At 42.8% G+C, this 26,358-nt stretch overlaps 1 protein-coding gene across 2 annotated transcripts in view; it reads left to right on the forward strand.

The window, feature by feature from the left end:
- si:dkey-91m11.5 (PH_BCR_vertebrate and RhoGAP_Bcr domain-containing protein) overlaps positions 1 to 26,358 on the forward strand; it is a 464,892-nt gene that overhangs the window by 153,801 nt on the left and 284,733 nt on the right. For both annotated transcript variants that reach the window (XM_063031657.1, XM_063031659.1), the window contains exons 6-7: positions 2,973 to 3,033; positions 13,449 to 13,501. In XM_063031657.1, the coding sequence (XP_062887727.1) occupies positions 2,973 to 3,033; positions 13,449 to 13,501 (114 nt within the window). The remainder of the gene's footprint in view (positions 1 to 2,972; positions 3,034 to 13,448; positions 13,502 to 26,358) is intronic.

Raw genomic sequence — 26,358 nt, forward strand, 5'->3', positions numbered from 1 at the left:
CGTCCTGGGACGCCATCTGGGCCCGTCGCCTTCCTTGGATTTATCTTCAGGAAGGCCCTTCTAACGTCCTCCTTGGTGATGATGAATCTGGATGCCACCAAGTCCGGTTCATCCGGAGGGAGCAGGACGCTCCTCTTCTGTTCGAATCTTGCGTAGAATACGTTAGGTTCGTCAGGAAGAGAAGCACCACAGTTATTGATATTCCCAGCCTTTTCTTTGCGCCCAATGATCTCATTTAGACCCTGCCATGGTCTACCGGCATCCCTCTGGTTAGCCTGGGCTTCGAACTTTGCTCAGTATTACCTCTTGGTGCCCTTAATGGCTTTCTGGAGTTCACGCCTGGATTCCGTGTAGCGACTGGTATCCCCGGACCTAAAAGCCACAGCTCTAGCCTTCAAAAGGGACTTGACCTCATAATTCATCCAAGGTTTCCGGTTAGGGAATACCCGGATCATCTTGCGAGACACACAGTCCTCTGTGCATTTCCAGATAAAGTCTGTGACAGCTGAGGCATACTCATCGAGGTTAGCTGCCGAGTCCTTGAATACTAACCAGTCCACCGATTCAAAGCAGTCACAGAGGACCTCATCCGTTTCCTCCATCCAACGCGACACTACTTTTGACACCGTGACCTGCCGCTTCAGTTTCTGTTTGTAAGCCGGGAGGAGGAGTACGGCATGATGATCCGATTTTCCGAAGTGAGGTCGTGGGACGGAACGATAGACATCCTTGTCTGCTGTGTAGCAGTGGTCGAGTATATTCGGGCCTCTAGTGGGTCAGGAGACATGTTGGTATAACTTCGGCAGCGCCTTTCTGAGGTTGGCCTGGTTAAAGTCCCTGGCTGTAATGAGCAAAGCCTCCGGATACCTGGTCTCACGTTCACTGATGTTGGCATACAGTATGTTCAGAGCACACTCCACGTCCGCCTTGGGGGGAATATAGACCGCTGTCAGTATGACCGAGGTGAGTTCCCGTGGCAGATAGTAGGGACGACACTTCACCGACAGGTGTTCCAGGTCCGGGCTGCAGGAGCTTGTCAGTGCCACTGTGTCCAAGTACCACGCAGTGTTGATCAGTAGGCAGACACCACCTCCCCTCGTCTTGCCCGAAGACGCCGTGCGGTCCATCAGATGGATCAGAAATCCTTCCGGTCGGATGGCACAGTTGGGGGTGGCAGGGGAGAGCCAGGACTCAGTGAAACAGAATACACAGCAGTTCTGCATCTCCCTGCAGTAGGTGAGTCTCCCTTTAAGATCATCCACCTTGTTCTCTATGGTTTGCACATTAGCTAGTAGGATGGTGGGCATAGGGACCCTGAAGCCCCTCAGCTTCAATCTGACCAGCAGCCCAGCTCTTTTCCCACACTTCCTCGGTAGATAGTGCATCTTTCCAGGTTTCCATTGATGCAGTGTGTTGTTGTCAGCTCTTTGAAGTTGGTGGACGCGTCCTGTGGGGATTGATTGGCGGGTCGCGTCATCGGGAGCTTGGGTTGGGCCAAGTGACGGGGGGGGCTCCGCTGCCACTTCCAGCTGCCGGGGGCCCGGGCTGTCGATTAGGTTGGGCCCCGAAGCCGACACTTAATCCCAGAGGGCTGGGCCCCTGGCTGAAACAAGTCTGTGAGCTGAGTCACGGTTGCGGAGGCCTCTGCTCCAGCCGTGCCTCAGGCTCGATTTCCGAGGTCGGCGGCGGAGGCCTCACTTCCGGCAGCTGTGGATGGCCACCAACGGGGCTTTATGGTGGTTGCTCCGGGGAAGTATCTGGGGCACCTTGAGGTCTCCGACGTCACTTCTGTGTGGTTGTCTGCTCCGGATAGGTGCTGGTCGGAATGGGCCGTGTCTCCAAGCGCTCCGGCACAGTAGCGGGCCGCTGGTCTCTGGGAACATGGTGAGCCTCAGACCAGGCCTCGCTGGTCGGGTCCAGGTGCGGTCCGGAATTGAAGGAATAATTCTAACGCGGTGATCTCCAGCTGGGTCAGTAGCTTCGCCAGGGTGTTGTTGATCTTGCTAGATGTAGCAGATTGGAGGTTTAGAAGGGTGTCTCGGGTATAGGATAGTGTAGAGGGCAGTTTGCTTGGGAGAGCACGCGCAGCATCGCCAGATACCGGCGCCATCTTGAATCTTACCTCTTGCCTGCCCATCACCTCCCTCTGGTGCTCCTCCTCCCTCCCTTCTTCTTTCTTCCATGGCCTCTGTCTCTTTCGCCAATCAGCTTCCTAGCTCTGCTTCATCGCTCACCCTCCATGTTTCACCTATGACCTGGTGTTTCTCCCCCCCGTCCCCCCACCTTCCAAATCTACTCCTCAGCTTTCTTTCTCCAGTCTTGCCGAAGGGTTTTGGCCCAAAACTTTTTTCCATAGATGCTGCCTGGCCTGCTGAATTCCTCCAGCATTTTGAGTGTGTTGCTTAGATTTCCAGCATCTGCAGATTTTCTCTTGTTTGTGAAATACATAGTTTGTGTTTACAACTAACTCAGCTAAGGATGTACTGGGTCAGCCTACATGCTTGTTTTCTCTCTTTTCCACTTATGGTGAAGGTTCCTTGAACTGAAACATTGAATGATTCTCTCTTCATAGCTGCTGCTTGATTTGTTTAATATTTGAGCATTTTCTCTTTTTGTTTGTATTGTTATTGACGGTGGTGGATTGAATAATGTTGATTTCATAGGTCAGGGAATATGGTTGTGTCTTGCCTTGTGCAAATTGGTTCTTTTTGGTACTTACATGCAATTTTCTGTGGTCTGGCTGTGAAATGGTAGCAAATAATCAGTATGCTATACTAGAATGACATGAAAGTTTATCTTTATCTTTCCTACCCCCACTCATATTCTCTCTTTCTTTGACCTATGCTTCTCAAGCCCAATTCAGAATTTAAATAGTATGACATTCCGATTAAAGTTATTTTCCTTCTTTTGAAATTCAATTCTATGTGTGTCCACTTGTGCTGTCCATTTAATGTACTTTTCTTTTATTTTAGAATTTAAAGGTCAGGAATACCAAAGACATAAAAGATCAGAACACAAAGAACTCTCTCGAAGGTAGGACATTCCAGTTTTACGACTTGAAATTTTGGCTTTGGAAGCATCTTGGTTCTGTTATTTTTTAACACTCCAGGTAAGAAGTGAGTAAATTAACAGGACTTTCTGCTAAGCAATATGCATTTCTTATTGTGCATTCTGTGCAGCACTAGATTTGGGTATTATGACTAAGTCAAACTACGGCAGTGTTGTCAGTCTCAGTGAAATGGTGCTGCATAAACATAAGGGAGAACATTTGAAAGACTAAATATTGAAGGACACTGACAGTGTTGAGTAAAATAGACTTACAGAGTTTCACACAGCATAAAAATTGGATCTTCAGTTCACCATGTCCATGTTGGCCATCCAGTTCTCATCAATTTCTTTTTCTAGCACTTGGCGTGTAGCCTTCTGTGCCTTGGCAATTCAAGTTCTCATCTAAGTAACTCCTAAATGTTGAAAGAGTACCTGCTTCCAGTACCTCTCTGAGACAATGGATTCCAACCAACCTTGGTGAAAAATTCTTCTTGAGATCCTCTCTAAATTTCCTACCTCTTACTTTAACAAATGCTTCTGGTCATGGACGCCCTTACCAAGGGGACACATTTCTTGCTAGCTACCACGTGTCTATCCCTCATAATTATTTATATCTCAGTCAAGTGCCTCGTTTTCCTGCCCCACTCCAAGGAAAACAAAACAGCCTTTCCAGTCTTCCACATGTCTCAAACACATCTTCCTAGGCCACATTTTATTGAATCTTCACGCTGCCCTCTTCAGTCCTAGGTTATGGTGATCAATTTTCCAGCTGTAGCCCTGACTGTGTTGTATAACATTGTATTAAAACTTGCTAGTTCTTATGTTCTGTGTCCAGGCTATTGAAGGCAGATATTGAGTGCATCATTTTCTCTTCTGGTGTTCCTGTGTTGTGCCTTCAGGGACCCTTGAACACGTACACCAAGGTTCCTTTGTTCCTTAGTAGTTCCTGCGATCCAACCATTTGTTATCTTGGTCCTACCCTTTCTAACTCTCTCAAAACGCAATACATTTTTCAGGGTTACGTTCCATGCGCACTTGATCTGCTTATCTTAACAATTTACCAATGTAGTTCTCGAGTTGAAGACAATTTCTGCATCTATGGAAAAGAATAAATAGTAGACGTTTTGGGCCATGACTCTTCATCAGGACTGGAAAGAACAGGGAAAGAAGGCAGAATAAGAAGATGGGGGAGGGGAAGGAGTACAAGCTAGAATCTGATTAGTGAAGCCATGTTGAGAGAGAAGGGAGGTTGAAGTGAGAAGCTGGGAGGTGGTAACTGAAGAAGAAGGAATCTGATGGCTGAGGAGAGTCCATCAGAAAGGGAAGTGGGGAGGTGGTGTGCACGGGGGAAGATGACAGGCAGGTGAGGAGGAGAATAGGTAAGAGGAAAGCCAGAGGGAGAAATGGAAGGAGAGGGAAGGGGAGGGGCAAAAAATTACCAGATGTTAGAGAAATCAATGTTCATACCATCAGGTGGAGGCTACCCAGATGGGATATGAGATGTTGGTCCTCTAACCTGAGAGTGGCCTCATCATAGCAGTAGAGGAGGCCTGGGCAGACATGTCAAAATGGTAATGGGGAGTGGAATTAAAATGGTGGGCCACCAGGAAATCCTGTTTCTTGGAGATGGAGCGAAGGTGCTCAACAAAGTGGTCCCCCAATTTATATCAGGTCTCACTGACGTAGAAAAGGCAGCGTCTGAAGCATTAAATACCATAAATGACCCCAGCAGATTTTCGGGTGAATTGTTGTGTCACATGGAAGGACTGTTTGTGGCCCTGAATGAAAATGAGGGAGGAGGTGAATGGCCAGGTGCTAGCACTTAAGTGCCAGGAAGGAGATTAGTGGGGAGGAATGAATGAACAAGGGAGTCACGAAGGGAGCATTCCCTGAGGAAAGTGGAGAGTGAGCAGGAGGTGAAAATGTATTTGTGGTTGGATCCTGCTGAAGATGGCAGATATTGTGGAGAATGATGTGCAGGGTGCAGAGGCGTTTGGCTGATAGGTAAGAACAAGAGGAACTCTATCCCAGTTAAGGCAGTGGGGAAGATGAGGTGAGGGTGGATGTCCGGGAAATATGAATGAAGGCAGCATCAGTGGTAGAAAATGTGCAACCCTGTTCTTTGAAGAAGAAGGACGTCTTTAATATTCTGGAAAGGAAAGTCTCACCCTGGCAACAAATGCAGTGGAGACGAAGGAACTGAGGAAAGGGAATGGCATTTTGACAGGTGAGAGGGTGGGGAGAGGTATAGTCAAGATAACTGCGAGAGTCGGTAGGTTTAAAAAAGGTATCAGTAGAGCTGGAGGCAGAGTGATCAAGAAAGGGGAGAGAGGTGTCAGAGATGTTAATTTAAGGGCCGGGTGGGAGTTGGAGGTAAATTTGATGAAACTGACAAGCTTGGCATGGGTCATGAACCACCACCTTCTGATCTTATCACCAAAACAGTTCAGAATGAGGTTTATTATCACTGTCCTATACGAAGTTCAATTTGTTATTTTGTAGCAGCAGTATACTGCAAAGACATAATATTATTATAAATTTCAAAATAAACAGTGCAAGAAATTAACGGGTACATGAAATTTTCAGAAATCTGATAGTGGAGGGTGAGAAGCTGTTTCTGAGTCGTTGAGTCTGGGTCTTCATGCTCTTAAATCTCCTCCCTCTCTCTTGCCTTTAAAAAGAGGAAGGCATGCCTTGGATGGTGAGGATTGTTAATGATGGATGCAGACTTCTTCAGTCACTGTCATTGAAGATGTCCCTGATGGTGGCGAGGGTTGTGCCGGTGATGGGGCTGGTGGAGTCTAAAACCCTCTGTCACCTCTTAGCATCCTTTACAGTGGAATCTCCTAGCAGGGTGCAATGTAACCAGTCAAAATGATCTCTCCAGTACACATTGTTAGAAATTTGTAAGCATCTTCGTTGGCATACGAAATCTCCCCAAGCTCCTAATGAAGAAGAGCCACTGGCATGTACAGTTTGTAGTTTTTTGCAATTGATTGTCCACCTTATTGGGTGCGTTCTTTCATTGATGCTATTATGATTTTACTGAGTATGCCCGCAAGAAAATAAAGCTCATATATGGTGACGTACAGTGGCATGCAAAAGTTTGGGCACCCCTGGTCAAAATTTCTGTTACTGTGTAAGTGAGTAGAAGAAGCACTGATCTCCAAAAGTCATAAAGTTAAAGATGAAACATTCTTTTCAACATTTTAAGCAAGATTAGTGTATTATTTTTGTTTTGTACAATTTTAGAGTGAAAGAAAGGAAAGGAGCACCATGCAAAAGTTTGGGCATCCCAAGAGATTTGAGCTCTCAGATAACTTTTACCAAGGTCTCAGACCTTAATTAGCTTGTTAGGGCTATGGCTTGTTTACAGTAATTGTTAGGAAAGGCCAGGTGATGCAAATTTCAAAGCTTTAGAAATACCCTGACTCCTCAAACCTTGTCCCAACAATCAGCAGCCATGGCTCCTCTAAGCAGCTGCCTAGCACTCTGAAAATTAAAATTAATGATGCCCACAAAGCAGGAGAAGGCTATAAGAAGATAGCAAAGCATTTTCAGGTAGCCATTTCCTCAGTTCGTACTGTAATCAAGAAATGGCAGTTAACAGGAACGGTGGAGGTCAAGTTGAGGTCTGGAAGACCAAGAAAACTTCCCGAGAGAACTGCTTGTAGGATGCTAGAAAGGCAAATGAAAACTCCTGTTTGATTGCAAAAGACCCTCAGGAAGATTTAGCAGACTCTGGAGTGGTGGTACACTGTTCTACTGTGCAGCGACACCGACACAAATATGACTTTCATGGAAGAGTCATCAGAAGAAAACCTTTCCTGCGTCCTCACCCCAAAATTCAGCATCAGAAGTTTGCAAAGGACCATCTAAACAATTCTGATGCATTTTGGAAACAAGTCCTGTGGACTGATGAAGTTAAAATAAAACTCTTTGGCCACAATGAGCAAAGGTATGTTTGGAGAAAAAAGGATGCAGAATTTCATGAAAAGAACACCTCTCCAACTGTTAAGCACGGGGGTGGATCGATCATGCTTTGGGCTTGTGTTGCAGCCAGTGGCACGGGGAATATTTCACTGGTAGAGGGAAGAATGAGTTCAATTAAATACCAGCAAATTCTGCAAGCAAACATCACAACGTCTGTAGAAAAGCTGAAGATGAAAAGAGGATGGCTTCTACAACAGGATAATGATCCTATACACACCTCAACATCCACAATGGACTACCTCAGGAGGTGCAAGCTGAAGGTTTTGCCATGGCCCTCACAGTCCCTCGACCTAAACCATGGAATCATAGAACACTACAGCACAGAAAACAGGCCATTTGGCCCTTTTAGTCTGTGTTTAAACATTATTCCGCTAGTCCCATTGACCTACATCCAGTCCATAACCCTCCAGACATCTCCCATCTATTTACCTAACTAACTTATTCTTAAAACTTAAGAGTGAACTTGCATTGACCACGTAAGATGGCAGCTCATTCCACACTCCTACCACTCCGTGAGTGAAGACGTTCCCCCTAATGTTCCCTCTAAACCTTTCCCCTTTCACCCTAAAGCCATGTCCTCTTGTATTTATCTCTCCTAATCTAAGTGGAAAGAGCCTATTCACATTTACTCTGTCTATACCCCTCATAATTTTGTAAATCTCTATCAAATCTCCCCTCATTCTTCTACGCTCCAAGGAATAAAGTCCTAACTGGTTCAGTCTTTCCCTGTAACTCAACTCTTGAAGACCCGGCAACATCCTAGTAAATCTTCTCTGCACTCCTTCAATCTTCCTGATATTCTTCCTATAGTTAGGTGACCAGAACTGTACACAATACTCCAAATTTGGCCTCACCAATGTCTTATACAACCTCCCCATAACGTTCCAACTCCTATACTCAGTACTTTGATTTATGAATGCCTGGATGCCAAAAGCCTTCTTTACAACCTTATCTACCTGTGAGGCCACTTTCAGGGAATTATGTATCTGAACTCCCAGAACTCTTTGTTCCTCCGCAGTCCTCAGTGCCCTACCATTTACTGTGTATGTCCTACCTTGATTTGTCCTTCCACTACCACTCTCTGCCTTCTCCCACACAGCCAATTTCGAATCCAGTTTACAACCTGTCCATGGATACCTAGTGTCTGAACCTTCTGAACTAACCTCCCATGTGGGACCTTGTCAAAGCCCTTACTAAAGTCCATGTAGACAACATCCACAGCCTTTCCTTCATCTACTTTCTTGGTAACCACCTCAAAAAGCTCTACAAGATTCGTTAAACACAATCTACCGCACACAAAGCCATGTTGACTATCCTTAATCAGCCCTTGGCTGTCCAAATACTTGTATATCCAATCTCTCAGAACACTTTCCAGTAATTTACCTACTACTGATGTCAGGCTCACCAGCCTATAATTACCTGGTTTACCTTTGGAGCCTTTTTTAAACAATGGAACAACATTTACTACCCTCCAATCCTCCAGCAAAAAACTTGTTTAAGATCTCCCCCATCTCGTGATGCTCCACACATAGACGACCACTTTGATCTTCTAGGGCAGTGGTCCCCAACCTACAAAGCATGTGCTACCGGGCCGTGAGAAAACGATATGATTTGGCGATATGAAACGATATGAGTCAGCTGCACCTTTCCTCATTCCCTATCACGCCCACTGTTGAACTTTAACGCATGCCAGATCATTACCCATCCAAGGTCATCAGTCGGTCATTAACCTACAACTACTCGAGTAAAAACAAACATCGCTTGAGAGTTTCTTTGGAAGAGGTAGTAGGGGACATAAAAGGCCTAAGAATGATGAAAATGCAGAGACAGTACTTCCAGGTGAGGTGACACTTCACCTGTGAGTCGGCTGGTGTGATATACTGCGTCCGGTGCTCCCGGTACGGCCTTCTGTATATTGGCGAGACTCGACGCTGGCTGGGAGACTGTTTCACTGAACACCTACGCTCTGTCCGCCAGAGAAAGCAGGATCTCCCAGTGGCCACACATTTTAATTCCACGTCCCATTCCCATCCTGATATGTCTATCTACGGCCTCCTCTACTGTCAAGCTGAAGCCACACTCACTTTGGAGAAACAACACCTTATATTCCATCTGGGTACCCTCCAACCTGATGGCATGAATATTGACTTATCTAATTTCCGTTAATGCCCCTCCTCCCCTTCACACCCCATCCCTTATTTATTTATTTAATATATTGTTAATATATTTTTTATTTTTTCCCCCTTTCGTCTCCGTCTGCCCCTCTCAGTTTTACTCGTTGCCCGCTCTCCACCCTCTGGGCTCCCCTCCCCTCTTCTCTCTCTCCCCAGGCTTCCCGTCCCACGATCCTCCCCCTTCTCCAGCTCTTGGCTCCATCCCTCCTCTCCTGTCTTCTCCTATCATTTCGGATCTTCCCCCCCCCCCCACTTTCAAATCTCTTACTATCTCTTCTTTCAGTTAGTCCTGACGAAGGGTCCTGGCCTGAAACATTGACTGTACCTCTTCTTATAGATGCTGTCTGGCCTGCTGCGTTCACCAGCATTTTTTGTGTGTGTGTTGCTTGAATTTCCAGCATCTGCAGATTTCCTCGTGTCTACCTGTTAGTGTGGTAACACCTTACCCGTTCCTCAGCTCCACTCATATGGCCTCTGTAGACAAGCCCTCTGGGCTGTCCTGTCTACGCACAGCTGTGATATTCTCCCTGACTAGTAATGCCACTCCTCCCCCTTTCATCCCTCCCCCTCTATCACGTCTGATACAATGGAACCCCGAAACATTAAGGTGCCAGTCCTGCCCCTCCTGCAACCAAATCTCACTAATAGCAATAATGTCGTAATCCCACGTGTCAATCCACGCCCTAAACTCATCTGCTTTACCTACATTACTCCTTGCATTGAAATAGATGCACCTGAGAACACTTCTGTCACGTACAAACTTTGATTACTGTCTATGCAGGCAGTCCTTGCATGACCTTTATCCTCCTCCACCTCACTATCTGCTCTAACACTCTGGTTCCCCTCCCCCTGCAAATCTAGTTTAAACCCCACTGAACAGAACTAGCAAACCTACCTGCAAGGATGTTAGTCCCCCTACAGTTCAGGTGCAAACTGTGCCGTCGGAACAGGTCCCACCTTCCCTGGAACAAAGCCCAATTGTCTAGAAACATAAAGCCCTCCCTCCTGCACCATCTCTTTAGCCACAAATTTAGCTGCATTATCTTCCTATTTCTACATCATCGAGAATCTGTGGATAGACCTCAAAAGAGCAGTGCATGCAAGACGGCCCAAGAATCTCACAGAACCTAGACGCCTTTTGCAAGGAAGAATGGGTGAAAATCCCCCAAACAAGAATTGAAAGACTCTTAGCTGGCTACAGAAAGCGTTTACAAGCTGTGATACTTGCCAAAGGGGGTGTTACTGACCATGCAGGGAGCCCAAACTTTTGCTTCGTGCTCTTTTCCTTTTTTGTTATTTTGAAACTGTAAAAGATGAAAATAAAAAAGTAATCTTGCTTAAAATATTAAAGAAATGTGGCATCTTTAACTTTATGCCTTTTGGAAATCAGGTCATCTTTTTCTTGCTTGGCTATTCACAGTAACAAAAATTTTGACTGGGGTGCCCAAACTTTTGAATGCCACTGTATATGCAGTTTGATAATAAATTTACTTTGAACTTTCAGTTGGGTTCAGGGCAGTTGTCAGAAATGTAAACACCCAGGAACTTACTTTCCATTCACCACTGACCTCTTAATGAGGATAGGTACATGTTGCTGTACAACATTCTTGTCACCATTAAAAATTTATAGTAGTCTCATCTGCAAATTTATGGATGGCATTTGAGTTGTGCTAACCCATTGTCATGAGTGTAGAAAAAGTAGAGCAGTAGCCTAAGCACGCTGTTGGAAGTGTGCTGGTGTGATTGTCAACAAGGAGAAATGTTACTGCCAGTCCTTAATGACTGCAGTCTCCCGATGAGAAAGTCGACAATACAATGCAGAGGAAAGTACAGACGTCCAAGTTTAGAGCTTGATGATTAATACTGAGGGGATAATGATATTAAAAGCTGAGCTGTAATCAATGAACAGCAGACTACACCAACAACACTTATCCTCCTTGATACACTTAAGTTACTGCTACAAAAGATTCAATCAGACTAGCCAGATAGAATTTCCCCTTAATAAAACCATACGGATTATTTTTGACAAACAACAGAAAATTTTGATCAGTCTTGCCTCTCAGAAGTTTCTGCAGTAATTTCTCTATCATTGATGTTAAACCAACCTGTAATTACCTATCTTATCCTGGCTCCTCTTGAATAAAGTTGTCGCATTTACTGTCCTGCAGTCATCTGTGCCTCTGATGTTTGAATCTTATCCCCATTTAAATAATAGTCCAAAGTGCATTATCATACATTTCCCAACACTGTATTCTGTCTGCTACTTCTACCCATTCTTCCAATTTGTCCAAGTCCTGAGCATGACCTATCCTCCACACATCTTCATATCATCCACAAACTTTGCCACAAAGCCATCAATTCCATTATCTAAATCATTGACAAACAATGTGAAAAGTAGTGGTCCCAATACGACATCTGAGGAACACCACTAATCACCGGCAGCCAACCAGAAGATGGCACCTTTTATTCCCATTCACTGCCTCCTGCCTGTTAGCCATTTTGCTATCCATACCAGTATCTGTTATGCAGCCTCATGTGTGGCACGTTGTCAAATGCCTTTTGAAAATCTAAGTAAATGACATCCACTGCCTCTCCTTTGTCCACCCTGCTTGTTACTTCCTTGAAGAACTCTAAAAGATTTGTCAGACAAGATTTCCCTTCATAAAAATCATGCTGACTGACTTATTTTATTATTAGTCTCCAAGTACTCAAAACCTCATCCTTAATAATAGACTCCAACACTTTCCCAACCACTGAAGTGAAGCTAATTGGCCTATAATTTCCTTTCTTTTGCCTTCATTCCTTCTTAAAGAGTGGAGTGACATTTGCAATCTTCCAGTCCTGCAGGACCATGCCAGAATCAAGTGATTCTTGAAAGATCATGACCAATGCATTCGTTATCTATTCAGCAACTCTCTCAGGACTCTGGGATGTAGTCCATCTGATCCAGGTGACTTATCCACCTGTAAGGGGTTTCTTCTTTTATGTTACTGCGTAGGCTAATTAAAATGGCTTCTTTGTAATGTTAACTGCTGAGAAAGTTCTCTCACTAGCAGCTTGTTTGGGTTATATTATTGATAAGAGAGTGAACGAACCAATTGGGATAGATGTTATTCTTTCTTGTGTGTCTGTAAGCTATTGTGATGCGCGGGTTTTTGGGGGCGAAGGTGTGGTGGGGAGAGAGAGGGTGGACGTGGTGCTGTGACTGGCTAACGGGGTTGGAGTCTGAGGTCCAGGATCTTCGGCGAGGAGAGGAGGTGGAGACAGACTCATGTGGGTCGTCTGGTCGACCACCGTGGTTGGTCCCAGGTGGCGGGTTGAAGTGGTCAGAGGGGATCGAATGGTGAAGAGAGGATCGTTACTAGAGCTCCAACTGTTTGTGCACGAAGAGATTGAACTTCGATAAGATTGGCACCTTTTATTTTTCTTTTATATTTTATCTGTATTAATTATATAGTTCCAGTAATATCTCTAAATTGTAATCAATTAGTTGTCTGTTATTTGGTGAGATGGGGTACATCACACAGCATCCACATAAACTTAATTACCCAGTTACCCAGTTTAGAAGGGCTGAAGGCTGCTTCCCCTAGACGACAGCGAGTTGAGCGAGCCTGAAGCTTACCAGGGGGGCTACACACCTTAAGACCTTTGAGTTTACCTCGCACTTTTTCCTTTGTAATCGCAGTGGCTTTCACTCCTGCTCCTTGATGGTAGTTTATTCTGAAATTCCACTGATTCCCCCTTCCTTATTTTTGAATTATTGTTCCCTTTTCTCCATAATGAACACAAGTGAGGACAATTCCTTGCAGTTCCACACACAGATTAACATTTTTGGTCCCGAGAGAGCCCTACTCATTCCCTGGTATAATGAGCAGTGAGGGTCCCAGCATCAAGCTTACCTTCTTGAAATTACTACACTTACAACATGTTTTGGGGTTTTCTTTAACCTTACCCCCCCATTACTGCTTTTAAGAACACCCTATACTTTCTCTGCCTTCCAGTGGGGTCTCCCTTGTTTACTGGTTTAAGAAGGTGCATTTGAAGAAAGTTTTATTTTTCTGCAGTGTTCTCTAACTCTGTATCTTGTGTATTTTACCATGATTAAAGCAGAATTTGCTGGAGATGTTCTCTGGGTTAGGTAGCATCACTGTGCAGAGAAATTGTGTTGACATGTCATTATGAAATTGCAATGTGTGCTTTTGTGTCTTACACTCTTGTTTTCTCTTTTCATAGCTCTTCTCTATAAACCTGTTGACCGAGTCACCCGAAGCACACTTGTTCTCCATGTAAGTTCAGCAGTGCCATGCAATAATTAGCTAACTGTAAAAGCTCATCTAATCATTGTCATAAACAAGAGAAAATCTGCAGATGCTGGAAAACCAAGCAACACACACAAAATGCTAGAGGAACTCAGCAGGCCAGGCAGCATCTATGGAGAAAAGTACAGTTAACATTTTGGACTAAGATGTCGACTGTGCTTTTTCCTATAGATGCAGACTGGCCTGCTGAGTTCCTCCAGCATTTTGTGTGTGTTACTTAATCGTCATCACAGTTTTGAACCCTTTTGAAGCTTAAGGTACGTTCAAAAATGTGAACAGGTGTATACTTCTTCAGTCCTCATATCAGATTCCTTCTTCAGTCACTTATCTCTTCTACCCATCCTCTCTCAGCTTCTTACTTCACCACCCACTCACCTGGTCTCACCTACCACCTGCTAGATCCCCTCCACTCATCTTCTTATTCTGGCTTCTGCCTCCTTCCTTTCCAGTTCTGATAAAGAGTCTTCGACCAAAGCAACAACTGTTTATTCCCCTCCATAGATGCTGCCTGACCTGCTGAGTTCCTCCAGCACTTTGTGTGTTGCACAGGAATGTGCCACTTTGTTTCACTATTCAGCTGAGCCATTGCCATCTGTGATCACAGTCCAAACTATTGCTTTTAATTAAGAGGGTGAGGTTAACAATGAACAGACGACCATTCTCATTAGCAGAAGAAAATTACAGATTCTTACCTCTTGTTGCTAATGTATGAAATGGTTAAATTTAGTAGTTAACAGAGAGTGGGTAAGCAGATAAGGAAATAGAGAGATACACTGTTAGCTTTGGATCGGGCAAGATGGGAGAAGGCTCAAGAGCATCATAAGCAGAGACATGGTTGGGCAGAATGTTTCTGTGCCATTATCCAATGTAATCCTATGTGTAATAGCAGTACTTACCTGCATAAAGAGCAATCTCAGTTCTTGCACTCATAAACTAATAGAAATAGCTCCATCCTAGCCAATCACTTTCCCATAATATACTATAAACTTTAATTAAATGATGCCCTGTGTAAGAGGGCCAGGTTATCTTAACTGGAACCAAGATCCTGGCTGTAAGATTCACCGCTGCTACCCAGGAGAGTGTAAACTAGATTATCAGGGGGCTATGAATCAGGGCACCAACATGGTCACAGAGTAGAGGGATTGAACCTAAGCTCGGTGTTGTGATCAACAGTACTGCAAGGAAGGGTAGTCTGGACCTAAGGGATATACACAACAAGATGTTGAGATGTGTTTGTACAGTTCACAGCAAGGTGAATTAAGAGTAAGGGTCTTAGAGTATGGAACAATGATATTGTGGCCATTACAGAGACTTGGTTGAAAAAGGGACAGGACTGCTGCTTAAAGACCAGGGAAAGGGTAGGACTGCTCAAGGATAAAGGAAGGAACTTATACTTGGGGGCTGAAGATGTGGACGAGATGCTAAATGTGTACTTTGCATTTATGTTTACTAAGAAGGATGTAGAGAATAGTGGCATCAGAGTAGAGCGTGCTAATATGCTGAGGGATTTTGAGATTAGGAACGTGATAGGTCTCTTGATAAAAATGACAATGGACATCTCCGCAGGGCCTGATGGTATATACCCCAGGTTATTGAGAGGGGTGAGAGATGAGATTGCTGGGGACTTGACCAAGAGTTTTGTATCTTCACTCACCACAAGTGTGGCACTGAAGGACTGGCAGGTAGCTAATTTTTTTTGTTCAAGGAGGGGAATAGAGATAATCCTGGAAGTGATAGACAGGTGAGTCTAACATCACTGTTAGGGACACTAATAGTAAAGATTCTTAGTGGTAGGATCTATGAGCATTTGGAGAAACAAGATCTAATTAGGGAGAGGTTAGCATGATTTGTGCAGGTCAGGTCCTGTCTGACTAATCTGATTGAGTTTTTTGAGGAGTTCATAAAGGTAGAGCAGTGAATGTTGTATACATGGATTTTAGGAAGGCATTCAACAATAGATAGTAGGCTCATCCAGAAAATTAGAATGCATTGAATCTTTGGTAACTTGGCTAATTGGACACAAAATTGGCTTGCTGTTAGAAGACTGAGGGGTAGTGGTGGATTGGTCTTATTCCAACGTAAATGGGAAGAACCTGGTTAATGCCAGGATCTTAAGTAGCATTGATGTAAAAACAGATCTTGGGATCAAAGTAATTTACTTCCTAAAAGTGGCCGCATAGATTGTAAGGAAAGGTGTATGGTATGCTTGCCTTCAGTTGACCCAGACACCGCTCATCATTTATTGCAAACCAGAGTAACACTTATCTGTCCCAACTCGCTGCTTTTTTAGTTAACCAATCCTCTAATCATGCTAATACATCACCCCCAACTCTATGCATCCTTTATCTTATCACAAGACAAGACAAAGACAAAGGAGCAGAAGTAGGCCATTCGGCCCATCGAGTCTGCTCCACAGCTCCCCCATGAACTAAACTATTCACCCATCTAGTTCCAATTTCCGGCTTTTTCTCCATATCCCTTGATACCCTGACTAATTAGATACCTGTCAATCTCCTCCTTAAACACCCTCAATGATCGGGCCTCTACAGCTGTATGTGGCAACAAATTCCACAAATCCACGACCCTCTGGCTAAAAAAATTTCTCCTCATCTCTGTTTTAACTGGGTACCCTCTAATTCTAAGACTATGGCCTCTTGTCCTGGACTCACCCACCAAGGGAAACAACCTTTCCACACCTGCTCTGTCCAACCCTTTCAGCATTCGAAATGTTTTTATGAGATCCCCTCTCATTCTTCTATACTCTAATGAATATAATCCAAGAGCCGACAAACGCTCCTCATATGTTAGCCCTGCATTCCAGGAATCATCCTCGTTAATCTTCTCTGAACTCTCTCCAACATCAGTACATCCTTTCTAAAATAGGGGGCCCAAAACTGCATACAGTATTCCAAATGAGGTCTCACTACTGCCCCATAGAGCCTCATCGACACCTCCTTACTCATATACACTATTCCTCTTGAAATGAATGCCAACATAGCATTCGCTTTCCTTACCACTGATCCAACTTGGTGGTTAACCTTTAGGGTATCCTGCACAAGGACTCCCAAGTCCCTTTGCACTTCCGATTTTTGAATTTTCTCCTGTTACGTACCCCGTAACTGGGTTGCCAAACCAGCAGAAATGGATCACTCAGTTGGAGTCTGGATTACTAGAACTAAGAAAGTTTTATTAAAGAAACAAGCAACACAGTAATCGAAAGAATAATAAATGCAACAGTTCAGCAATGATAAACACACATGTGCACAGAATTAAGATAACAGGATCAATCAAGCTCTATCGTTGTCTAGGGGTAAATGACCAATTTCAAAGTGACACAAAGTCCAGTTCAATTTAGTTCAGTTCGCAGTAATCGTTGCCATGGCAATGGACAACGTGGGGGGGAGGGAGAGAGAGAACGACAACGACTGATCATTCAGAATGGCTTCCACTCACAGACCTGCGATATTGCTCACAAGCAGCTTTCGGGCGAGTCCTTTGTGATGTCACCTGGGGTCACCGACTGTGACCCCTCCTCCAGATGCGGTCGATCCTCTGCAGTGAACCCGGCACCCAAGCAACGGCGGACACACACCGGGTTCCCGCTGATCGTACCTTTCCACCCTGTGCGTTTATGGCCCGGTACTTCCCACCGACTCGTGAGAGGCGCACCGCTTCCAGGGTCTCGTTAACTCGGGTGTCGTGTGTGTCCTGCCTTAGCAAACCTGTCCCTTTTTATCCCCCTGCTGGGGTATCGCCTGTCCATCACTTCAAACAGTTCAGGGTTCAAAGGGGGAGCCGATCTTGACAATACCCAGACTGATGGCTCCTTCATTAACATCTCCAAATGCTGCTTCATTGTTCCTTATCTCACCCTCCCCTGAGGACAGGTGGCAGACCACTGCTGATGCCACTGGTGCAAGCCCAGGCCAGCAAACTTCTTAATTTATGTGTATTCTCGTCACACTCCCCATCTAAATAATAATCTGCCCGATTATTTCTTCTTCCGAAATGTACAACCGTACATTTGTCAATGTTGTATCTCATCTGCCATTTCTTTGCCCACTCTCCTAAACTGACTAAGTCTCTCTGCAACCTTTCCGTTTCTTCAACATTTCCTGCTCCTCCATCTATCTTGGTGTCATCCGCAAACTTAATCACAAAACCTTTTAATCCATAATCCAAAACATCGATATACATCGTAAAAAGAAGCGGCCCCAACACTGACCCCTGTGGAACACCACTAGTAACCAGCAACCAATCAGAATAGGATCCCTTTATTCCCACCCTTTGCTTTCTGCCTATCAGCCAATGCTCCACCCATTTCAATATCTTTCCTATAATTCCATGGGCTCTCATCTTATTAAGCAGCCTCATATGCGGCACCTTATCGAAGGCCTTTTGAAAATCCAAATACACAACATCCACAGCCTTTCCCTTGTCAGTCTTATTCGAGATTACCTCAAAAAATTCCAATAGGTTGGTGAGGCAGGATCTTCCCTTCATGAAACCATGCTGGCTTCGGCCTATCTTGTCATACACCTCGAGGTATTTCATAACCTCGTCCTTGAGGATTCACTCCAATATCTTTCCAACTACCGATGTCAGACTAATAGGTCTGTAATTTTCTTTTTGCTGCCTCCTTCCTTTCTTAAATAATGGAACTACATTTGCGACCTTCCAATCCTCCAGAGCCATGCCAGAGTCTAGTGATTTCTGGAAGATCATTTCCAATGCTTCCACAATCTCCAAAGCCACCTCCTTCAGAGCCCTTGGGTGCACCTCATCCGGACCGGGAGACTTATCTATTCTTAGTCCACTTAGCTTCCCAAGCACTTTCTCTCTAGTAATCTTGACTGTACCTAATTCTATTCCCTGATACCTCTGGCTATCAGGTATATTGCTCATGCCTTCCACTGTGAAGTAGAGGAGGCCCGATGTGGCCTTCTGTATATTGGCGAGACCCGATGCAGACTGGGAGATCATTTTGCTGAACATCTACGCTCTGTCCGCCAGAGAAAGCAGGATCTCCCAGTGGCCACACATTTTAATTCCACATCCCATTCCCATTCTGATATGTCTATCCACGGCCTCCTCTGCTGTAAAGATGAAGCCACACTCAGGTTGGAGGAATAACACCTTATATTCCGTCTGGGTAGCCTCCAACCTGATGGCATGTACATTGACTTCACTAACTTCCGCTAATGCCCCACCTCCCCCTCATACCCCATCCATTATTTATTTATATACACACATTCTCTCTCTCTCTCTCTCTCCTTTTTCTCCCTCTGTCCCTCTGACTCTACCCCTTGCCCATCCTCTGGGTTTTTTTCCCCCCTCCCTCCTTTCCTTCTCCCTGGGCCTCCCGTTCCATGATTCTCTCATATCCCTTTTGCCAACCACCTGTCCAGCTCTTGGCTCCATCCTTCCCCCTCCTGTCTTCTCCTATCATTTTGGATCTCCCCCTCCCCCTCCCACTTTCAAATCTCTTACTAGCTCTCCCTTCAGTTAGTTCTGACGAAGGGTCTCAGCCCAAAATGTGGACTGTACCTCTTCCTAGAGATGCTGCCTGGCCTGCTGCGTTCACCAGCAACTTTGATGTGTGTTGCTTGGCTTAGAGTTACCTGGCTTTTGCCTACATCTTTTTTTTGAAGTGGTATGACATTCACTGTCTTCCAGTCCGCTGGGACCTGCTCAGAGTCTAGAAAATTTTGGAAAATGGTCACCAAAACCTCTACTATAAATAACTTCAGCCACTTTTTTCAGTACCCTGGGATGCATTCCATCAGGACCAGGGGACTTATCTATCTTCAGGCTGTTACGTAACCGGCAACAATGAATATCAATCGAATCAGGATATAGAAAAGCAACCAAACATTTATTAAACACGGATAAACAATAAAACACAAACGAAAACCTTAACCGGAAGTTAACCGCTATGCGGCCGTTCAACAAACTGTCACTCGGTACTGGTTCTTGAAGTGATAAATGCGAAAACAGTTCTTAAAGCGGTACAAGTCAAATACAGTTCTTAAAATGGTAAATTCGAAAGTCCACCAGATTTATACATTCAAATGGGAGAGACTTCTCTGGAGAAGGATTTCTTCATAGACGTGACTTCCTGTTGGTTCTGTCCAAAGGATTCACGATGAAGGAAATAAACGGCTTAAAACAACTGACCTTAATTTCTAGAGCAAATCCTGCATGAACTACCTTGCTGTTTCGGCAGGAGTTATCTTTGATGTAGGTCACTACTTCGTCAACGAAGACTCAATAAGGTCGATCCTTTATTAAACTGCCAAACATTCCCAACTTCTCTTAATCATTTATATTCTGTACTTCGATAAAGTCTTCACTCTCCAATACTACAGAAAAAAAATACACTAACAAACCTGGCAACGATTGTCAAACTGCTGGCTCAGACTTCTGTATCTTACATTAGAACATAAAACTCCGTTTAAAATCAAAACTGCGTCATACTGCAAATACACAGCGCAGCGGAGTATCTCATTGACGTTCTAACTGGAAAACTGAAAAAAACTAAACTGCGTCACCTGAGATCTTCCCTTTTATACCCGTGGTGAACACGTCATGACGTGACCTCACATCAGCGGGAAAATTACATCAGGTGACCTCCAAAAGACCATTACATCATTCTCACAAGAAAGTCACAAGATCTCCTTGAGGTATTTAACACCTCCCTCCAAAAAAAAAAATTGGTCTCTTAAAGAACAAAATTTTAACAGTTAACAATTTATACAAAAAAAAATACAAAGGTGTAAAACTTACAGCATGCACAATATATACAGTCTTATCTTTCAGCACTTTACAAACTGCAAACATTGTAATATACAGTAGGAGTGTTACAAATGTTAAAATAGCACTGCATAAAAATAAAAAAAAAAATTTATTGTGCATTTAACATCTAGATAGACAATCAGTGATGACATTATCTTTACCCTTAATATGAGTGATCAAAATATTGTACTCCTGTAACATTAAACTCCAATTTAGTAATCTTCTATTTTTGTTTTTCATCTTACTCAAAAACACTAATGGATTATGATTGGTATAAACTGTGAGTGGTTTATGAGTAGTACTAACATACACTTCAAAACGTTGTAAAGCCAAAACAAGAGATAATAATTCCTTTTCTATTGTTGAATAAGTTCTTTGATGGGCATTAAATTTCTTAGAAAAATAAGCTACTGGACGATCAACTTCATCACCATCATCTCCTTGAAGTAACATTGCTCCTGCAGCTTCATCACCAGCATCTACAGCTAACGAAAATGGTTTTTCAAAGTCAGGAGATTTAAGTACAGGTTGACTACATATTATAGTTTTCAATTTATCAAATGCCTCCTGACAAGACTCTGTCCAAACAAACTTTTCATTTTTCTTCAAGAGATTAGTTAATGGAAGAGCAATGTTCATAAAATCCTTACAAAATTTTCTATAATATCCTACCATACCCAAGAACCTTCTGAGAGTTTTTCTACCAGTTGGAGTGGGTACTTCTAAAATTGCCTGAACTTTAGCCCGAACAGGTGCTAATTTTCCCTGACCCACAACATAACCAAGGTAAGTCACTGTGACTGGCCATATTCACTTTTAGCTAGGCTAATAATTAAATTAGCTTTTGAAAGTCTCTCAAATAGTTTCTCCACTGCAGTAATATGTGCTTTCCACGTATTATTTCATGTAACTAATCATCAATATAGGCATCTGTATCTTTTACTCCATGAATCACACTATTAATCATCCTCTGAAAAGTACGTGGTGCATTCTTCATCCCAAAGGGAAGAACATTATATTCATGTAACCCAGATGGGGTTACAAATGCAGATATCTCTCTACCTCTATCCGTCAATGGAACACACCAATAACCTTATAACAAATCAATTTTTGTAAGGAATTTGGCTTGTCCAACTTTATCCACACAATCATCTACCCTAGGGATTGGATATGCATCAGTTTTTGTCACAGCATTCACCTTCCTGTAATCTGTACAAAACCGAATACTATTGTCTGGCTTTGGCACCATAACACACGGTGAATTCCAATTCGAATTTGAATGTCTAATAATATCATTCTCTAACATATACTTAATTTCTTGTTCAGCAAGTTCAGATTTTTCCCTGTTCATTCGATACAGATGTTTTATGGGTTTTGCATCTCCAACATCTACATAATGTGTAGCTACAGTGGTTATTCTAGGAACGTCTGGAAATAAATCCCTATATTTAAAAATTAACTGTTTCATCTGCTTTCTGTGCTCTGGCTGTAAATGAGCTAATTTTTCATCAATATTTTCTGCAAGTTTTGAATTTGGTAACCTGACTACAATAATGTTGGGTTTAAAATGAGTTTCAGATGAATCATCCATTAAGTTTTTAGAAAGATCACGCTCATTATATAGTAGCTGCTCATATAGTAGCAGCTTCTCTCTCATAATACAGTCTTATCATACTTACATGACACAGCTGTGTTGCCTTTCTTCGATCTGGTGTTTTTATCACGTAATCCACATCATTTACCTTAGATTTAATCTCATAAGGACCATGAAATTTAGCTTGTAATGTGTTTGTTTGCACCGGGAAAAGAACCAATACCTTATCCCCAGGCTTAAATGACCTCATCCTAGCTTCCTTATCATACCAAGTCTTCATCTTCTCTTGAGCTAATTTTAAATTTTCCTTTGCCAAGCTACAAGATTTATATAATCTTTCTCTAAATTTTAAAACATAATCTAGCGAATTAGTGTGTACCTCTTTATTAATCCACTGTTCCTTCAACAAGGCCAAAGGTCCTCGAACTGTATACCCAAACACAAGTTCAAAAGGACTAAAACCTAATGATTCCTGTACTGCCTCCCTTACTGCAAAAAGTAGTAAATGTATACCTTCATCCCAGTCCTTTTCATTTTCCACACAATATGTCCTAATCATAGTTTTTAATGTAGAATGAAATCTCTCCAAGGCTCCTTGCGATTCTGGATGATAGGCTGATAAAATAATCTGTTTTGCTCCCAGTTTATAAACTATCTGCTGAAACAATCCAGACATAAAATTACTACCTTGATCCGATTGTATTTCCTTAGGCAAGCCAAAATGAGTAAAGAATTTTATAAGAGCCTTTGTCACAGTTTTGGCTGTTATATTCCTAAGAGGTACTGCCTCTGAAAACCTAGTCGCTGTGCTCATAATAGTTACCAAATATTGATGTCCAGTTTTAGTCTTTGGCAAAGGAGCTACACAGTCTACAATGATTTGTGAGAACGGCTCACCAAATACTGGAATTGGTTGCAGTGGGGCCACTGGAGTAACCTGATTTACATCTATGTAAATTTATATTTACATAGATGTACTGGCATAAGGGCACTCACAACTCCTCTTATATAATTTATCTCACAGATGTCAGACTCATCACTAAACTTTAGCACACTGTCTAATATTAGTGATTGAGAAGCTTCAGTATCTCTAAGTATCCTTATTGGTACTGAATTGGATCCTTCTTTCAAGGATACAAATCATTCTGTTATATAAGTTTCATATCCCTTCTTAACTTGGTCAGACTCTTGACATATCTTCATTAATATTTATCAAACTCTGTGAAATTACATGTTTTTCAATATGCTGCACACAAGCACCTGGGATGGCTTCTTTCTCTTTCTTTTTCAATTGAAAGCAGTTAGCTACTACTTGTCCAGGTTTCTTACAATAATTACAAATAATACCAAAATGTCTTTCCTTCACATGTCTCCCTTCATCCTTACTTGTCTCACTAACTTCAGATTTAATTTCTGGTTTACCTTGACTCTCTGTGCTATTTTTCCTTTTAAAAGTTCTACCTGGAGAAAATTTATTCTTATGAATTAAAGCATACTCATCAGCTAATTTAGCAGTCTCCTGCAATGTAGCAGTGTCCCTTTCATTTAAGTATGTTCTCACTTCAATAGGAATGCTTCTTTTAAATTCCTCCAGTAAAATCAACTCTTTTAATTTATTGTACTCCCCATTCACATTTTTAGAGGAAACCCATCTCTTAAAACACACAGATTTCTCATAGGCAAATTCCACATAACTTTTTTCCACTGATTTCTTCAAATTTCTGAATCTTCCTCTATACGCTTCCGGGACCAACTCATATGCCTTTAATATTTGCTGTTTAACAATATCATAATCCAGTGCTTGATCAGCATTTAAAGCTGTATAAACTTGTTGTGCCTTGCCTTTAATTACACTTTGTAACATCACTGGCCATTGCTCTTTCGGCCACCCTAAACTCAGAGCAGCAGTTTCGAAAAGCTGGAAATATTTGTCCACTTCCGTTTCATTAAATGGAGGAGCCAAAATAACTTCACGACTAGCAATAAACTGTTTCTTAGAACCAGAAGACTGATTTCCCAACCTTAATTTCTCCATCTCTAACTCAAATTTCCTCTGGTTTTCAGTTTCTCTTTCTTTAAATTCCCTTAATTTATTAGCCTCTCTTTTGTCCATATCCGCTTTAAATCTTTCAAACTTTATCTGTTCAAGATGTAACTGCATTTCCAGGTTACTCATTGGAAATCTATCTAACACCTCATCATCAAATGTTTTCAAACTGATATAATACTCAGCGATTTTTCTTTGAATTAAAACCTTTGTGGTATTCTTCATAATTCCCTTAATATCCAACTTCCTAGCAATCTCCAATATAACAGGTTTTCTCGCATTCTCTAAGAACACCGGGTCAGGCGTGTCCATAAAGTTGTCAACATTCATTGCTGCCGAATACCACTCACACACCAATCAAACTAAAAAAAAAACGGGTATTTACCTTTTCCAAATCAGAATGGCAATTACCAGCACTTAAACTCAAAAATTTTGGAACAAAATCTGGACGAGCCCCCACAAATTATGTTACGTAACTGGCAACAATGATATCAATCAAGTCAGGTTATAGAAAAACAACCAAACATTTATTAAACACAGATAAACAATAAAACACAAATGAAAACATTAACCAGAAGTTAACCGCTATGCGGCCGTTCAACAAACCATCACTTTGTACTGGTTCTTGAAGTGATAAATGCGAAAACAGTTCTTAAAGCGGTGAAGTCAAATACAGTTCTTAAAATGGTAAATTCGAAAGTCCACCAGATTTATACATTCAAATGGGAGAGACTTCTCTGGAGAAGGATTTCTTCATAGACGTGACTTTCCTGTTGGTTTTGTCTAAAGGATTCACGATGAAGGAAATAAATGGCTTAAAACAACTGACCTTAATTTCTAGAGCAAATCCTGCATGAACTACCTTGCTGTTTCGGCAGGAGTTATCTTCGATGCAGGTCACTACTTCTTCAACGAAGACTCCGTAAGGTCGATCCTTTATTAAACTGCCAAACATTCCCGACTTCTCTTAATCCTTCATATCCTGTACTTCGATGAAGTCTTCACTCTCCAATACTACAGAAAAAAAATACACTAGCAAACCTGGCAGCGATTGTCAAACTGCTGGCTCAGACTTCTGTATCTTACATTAGAACATAAAACTCCGTTTAAAATCAAAACTGCGTCATACTGCAAATACACAGCGCAGCGGAGTATCTCATCGACGTTCTAACTGGAAAACTAAAAAAACGAAACTGCGTCACCTGAGATCTTCCCTTTTATACCCGTGGTGAACATGTCATGACGTGACCTCACATCAGCGGGAAAATTACATCAGTTGACCTCCAAAAGACCATTACATGATTCTCACAAGAAAGTCACAAGATCTCCTTGAGGTATGTAACAAGGCCCACAAGTTTGCTCAGCACTACCTCTTGCTCAGCACCAGAGGGAGGCGATGGGCAGGAAAGGAGATAAGGTGAGAGAGGGAAAAGGGGATGGCGAATGGTGAAGCGGGTTGGGGGAGGAGTGGGGGAGGCATTATTGGAAGTTCGAGAAATCAATGTTCATGCCATGAGGTTGGACACTACCCAGACATTGATTTCTCAAACTTCTAGTAATGCCCCCCCACCTTCACCATTCCCCATCCCTTTTTCTCACTCTCACCTTATCTCCTTTCCTGCCCATCGCCTCCATCTGGTGCTCCTCCCCACTTTTCTTTCTTCTACAGCCTTCTGTCCTCTTCTTTCAGATTCCCCCCTTCTTCAGCCCTGTATCTCTTTCACCAGTCAACTTCCCAGCTCTCTACTTCACCCCTCCCTACCTTCCCGTTTCACCTATCACCTTATGTTTCTCTTCCTCCTCATGTTTGCAATCTACTCCTCAGCCTTTTTTCTGCAGTCCTGCCAAAGGGGTTCCGGTAGGAAACGTTGACTGTGCTCTTTTCCATAGATGCTGCCTGGCCTGCTGAGTTCCTCCAGCATTTTGTGTGTGTTGCTAGGACTGAATCTGATTTAATTGTAATGACAGAAAGAGGCATATGGCAAGTCATTTATTCTGAATTTATACCATTTAGTACAAGTTCGATAGGGGGTATATAATATGAAGACTATGCACTGGCCATTTCTTTCAGTGCTATTGTGGACAGACACGTTTTCTGTAGATAGTGAGGATGAGGTAAATATACAGGCTTACTTGAAGTCTCCACCTTTGAGCCACTTTCAGTTGCTGGTCTTGTCATCTAAGTGTTATTTAACATGGAGAGCACAGTTCCATCAGCTGAAGAAGGACGTAAAGGTGGTAATCACACGGATGTCTCCTTACTGATGTTTAACTTGATGCTATTCATCAAGTCCATGGACCCTTTGGTTAATGGTAGGGGCTAATGGCATAAAAAAGTTGGGAACCCCTGCATTAGAGTTTAGAGGAACCTGAAGTCAGAGTTGCAGA

The sequence above is a fragment of the Mobula hypostoma genome, chromosome 23, assembly GCF_963921235.1.
Source record: "Mobula hypostoma chromosome 23, sMobHyp1.1, whole genome shotgun sequence".
Lineage (NCBI taxonomy): Eukaryota > Metazoa > Chordata > Chondrichthyes > Myliobatiformes > Myliobatidae > Mobula > Mobula hypostoma.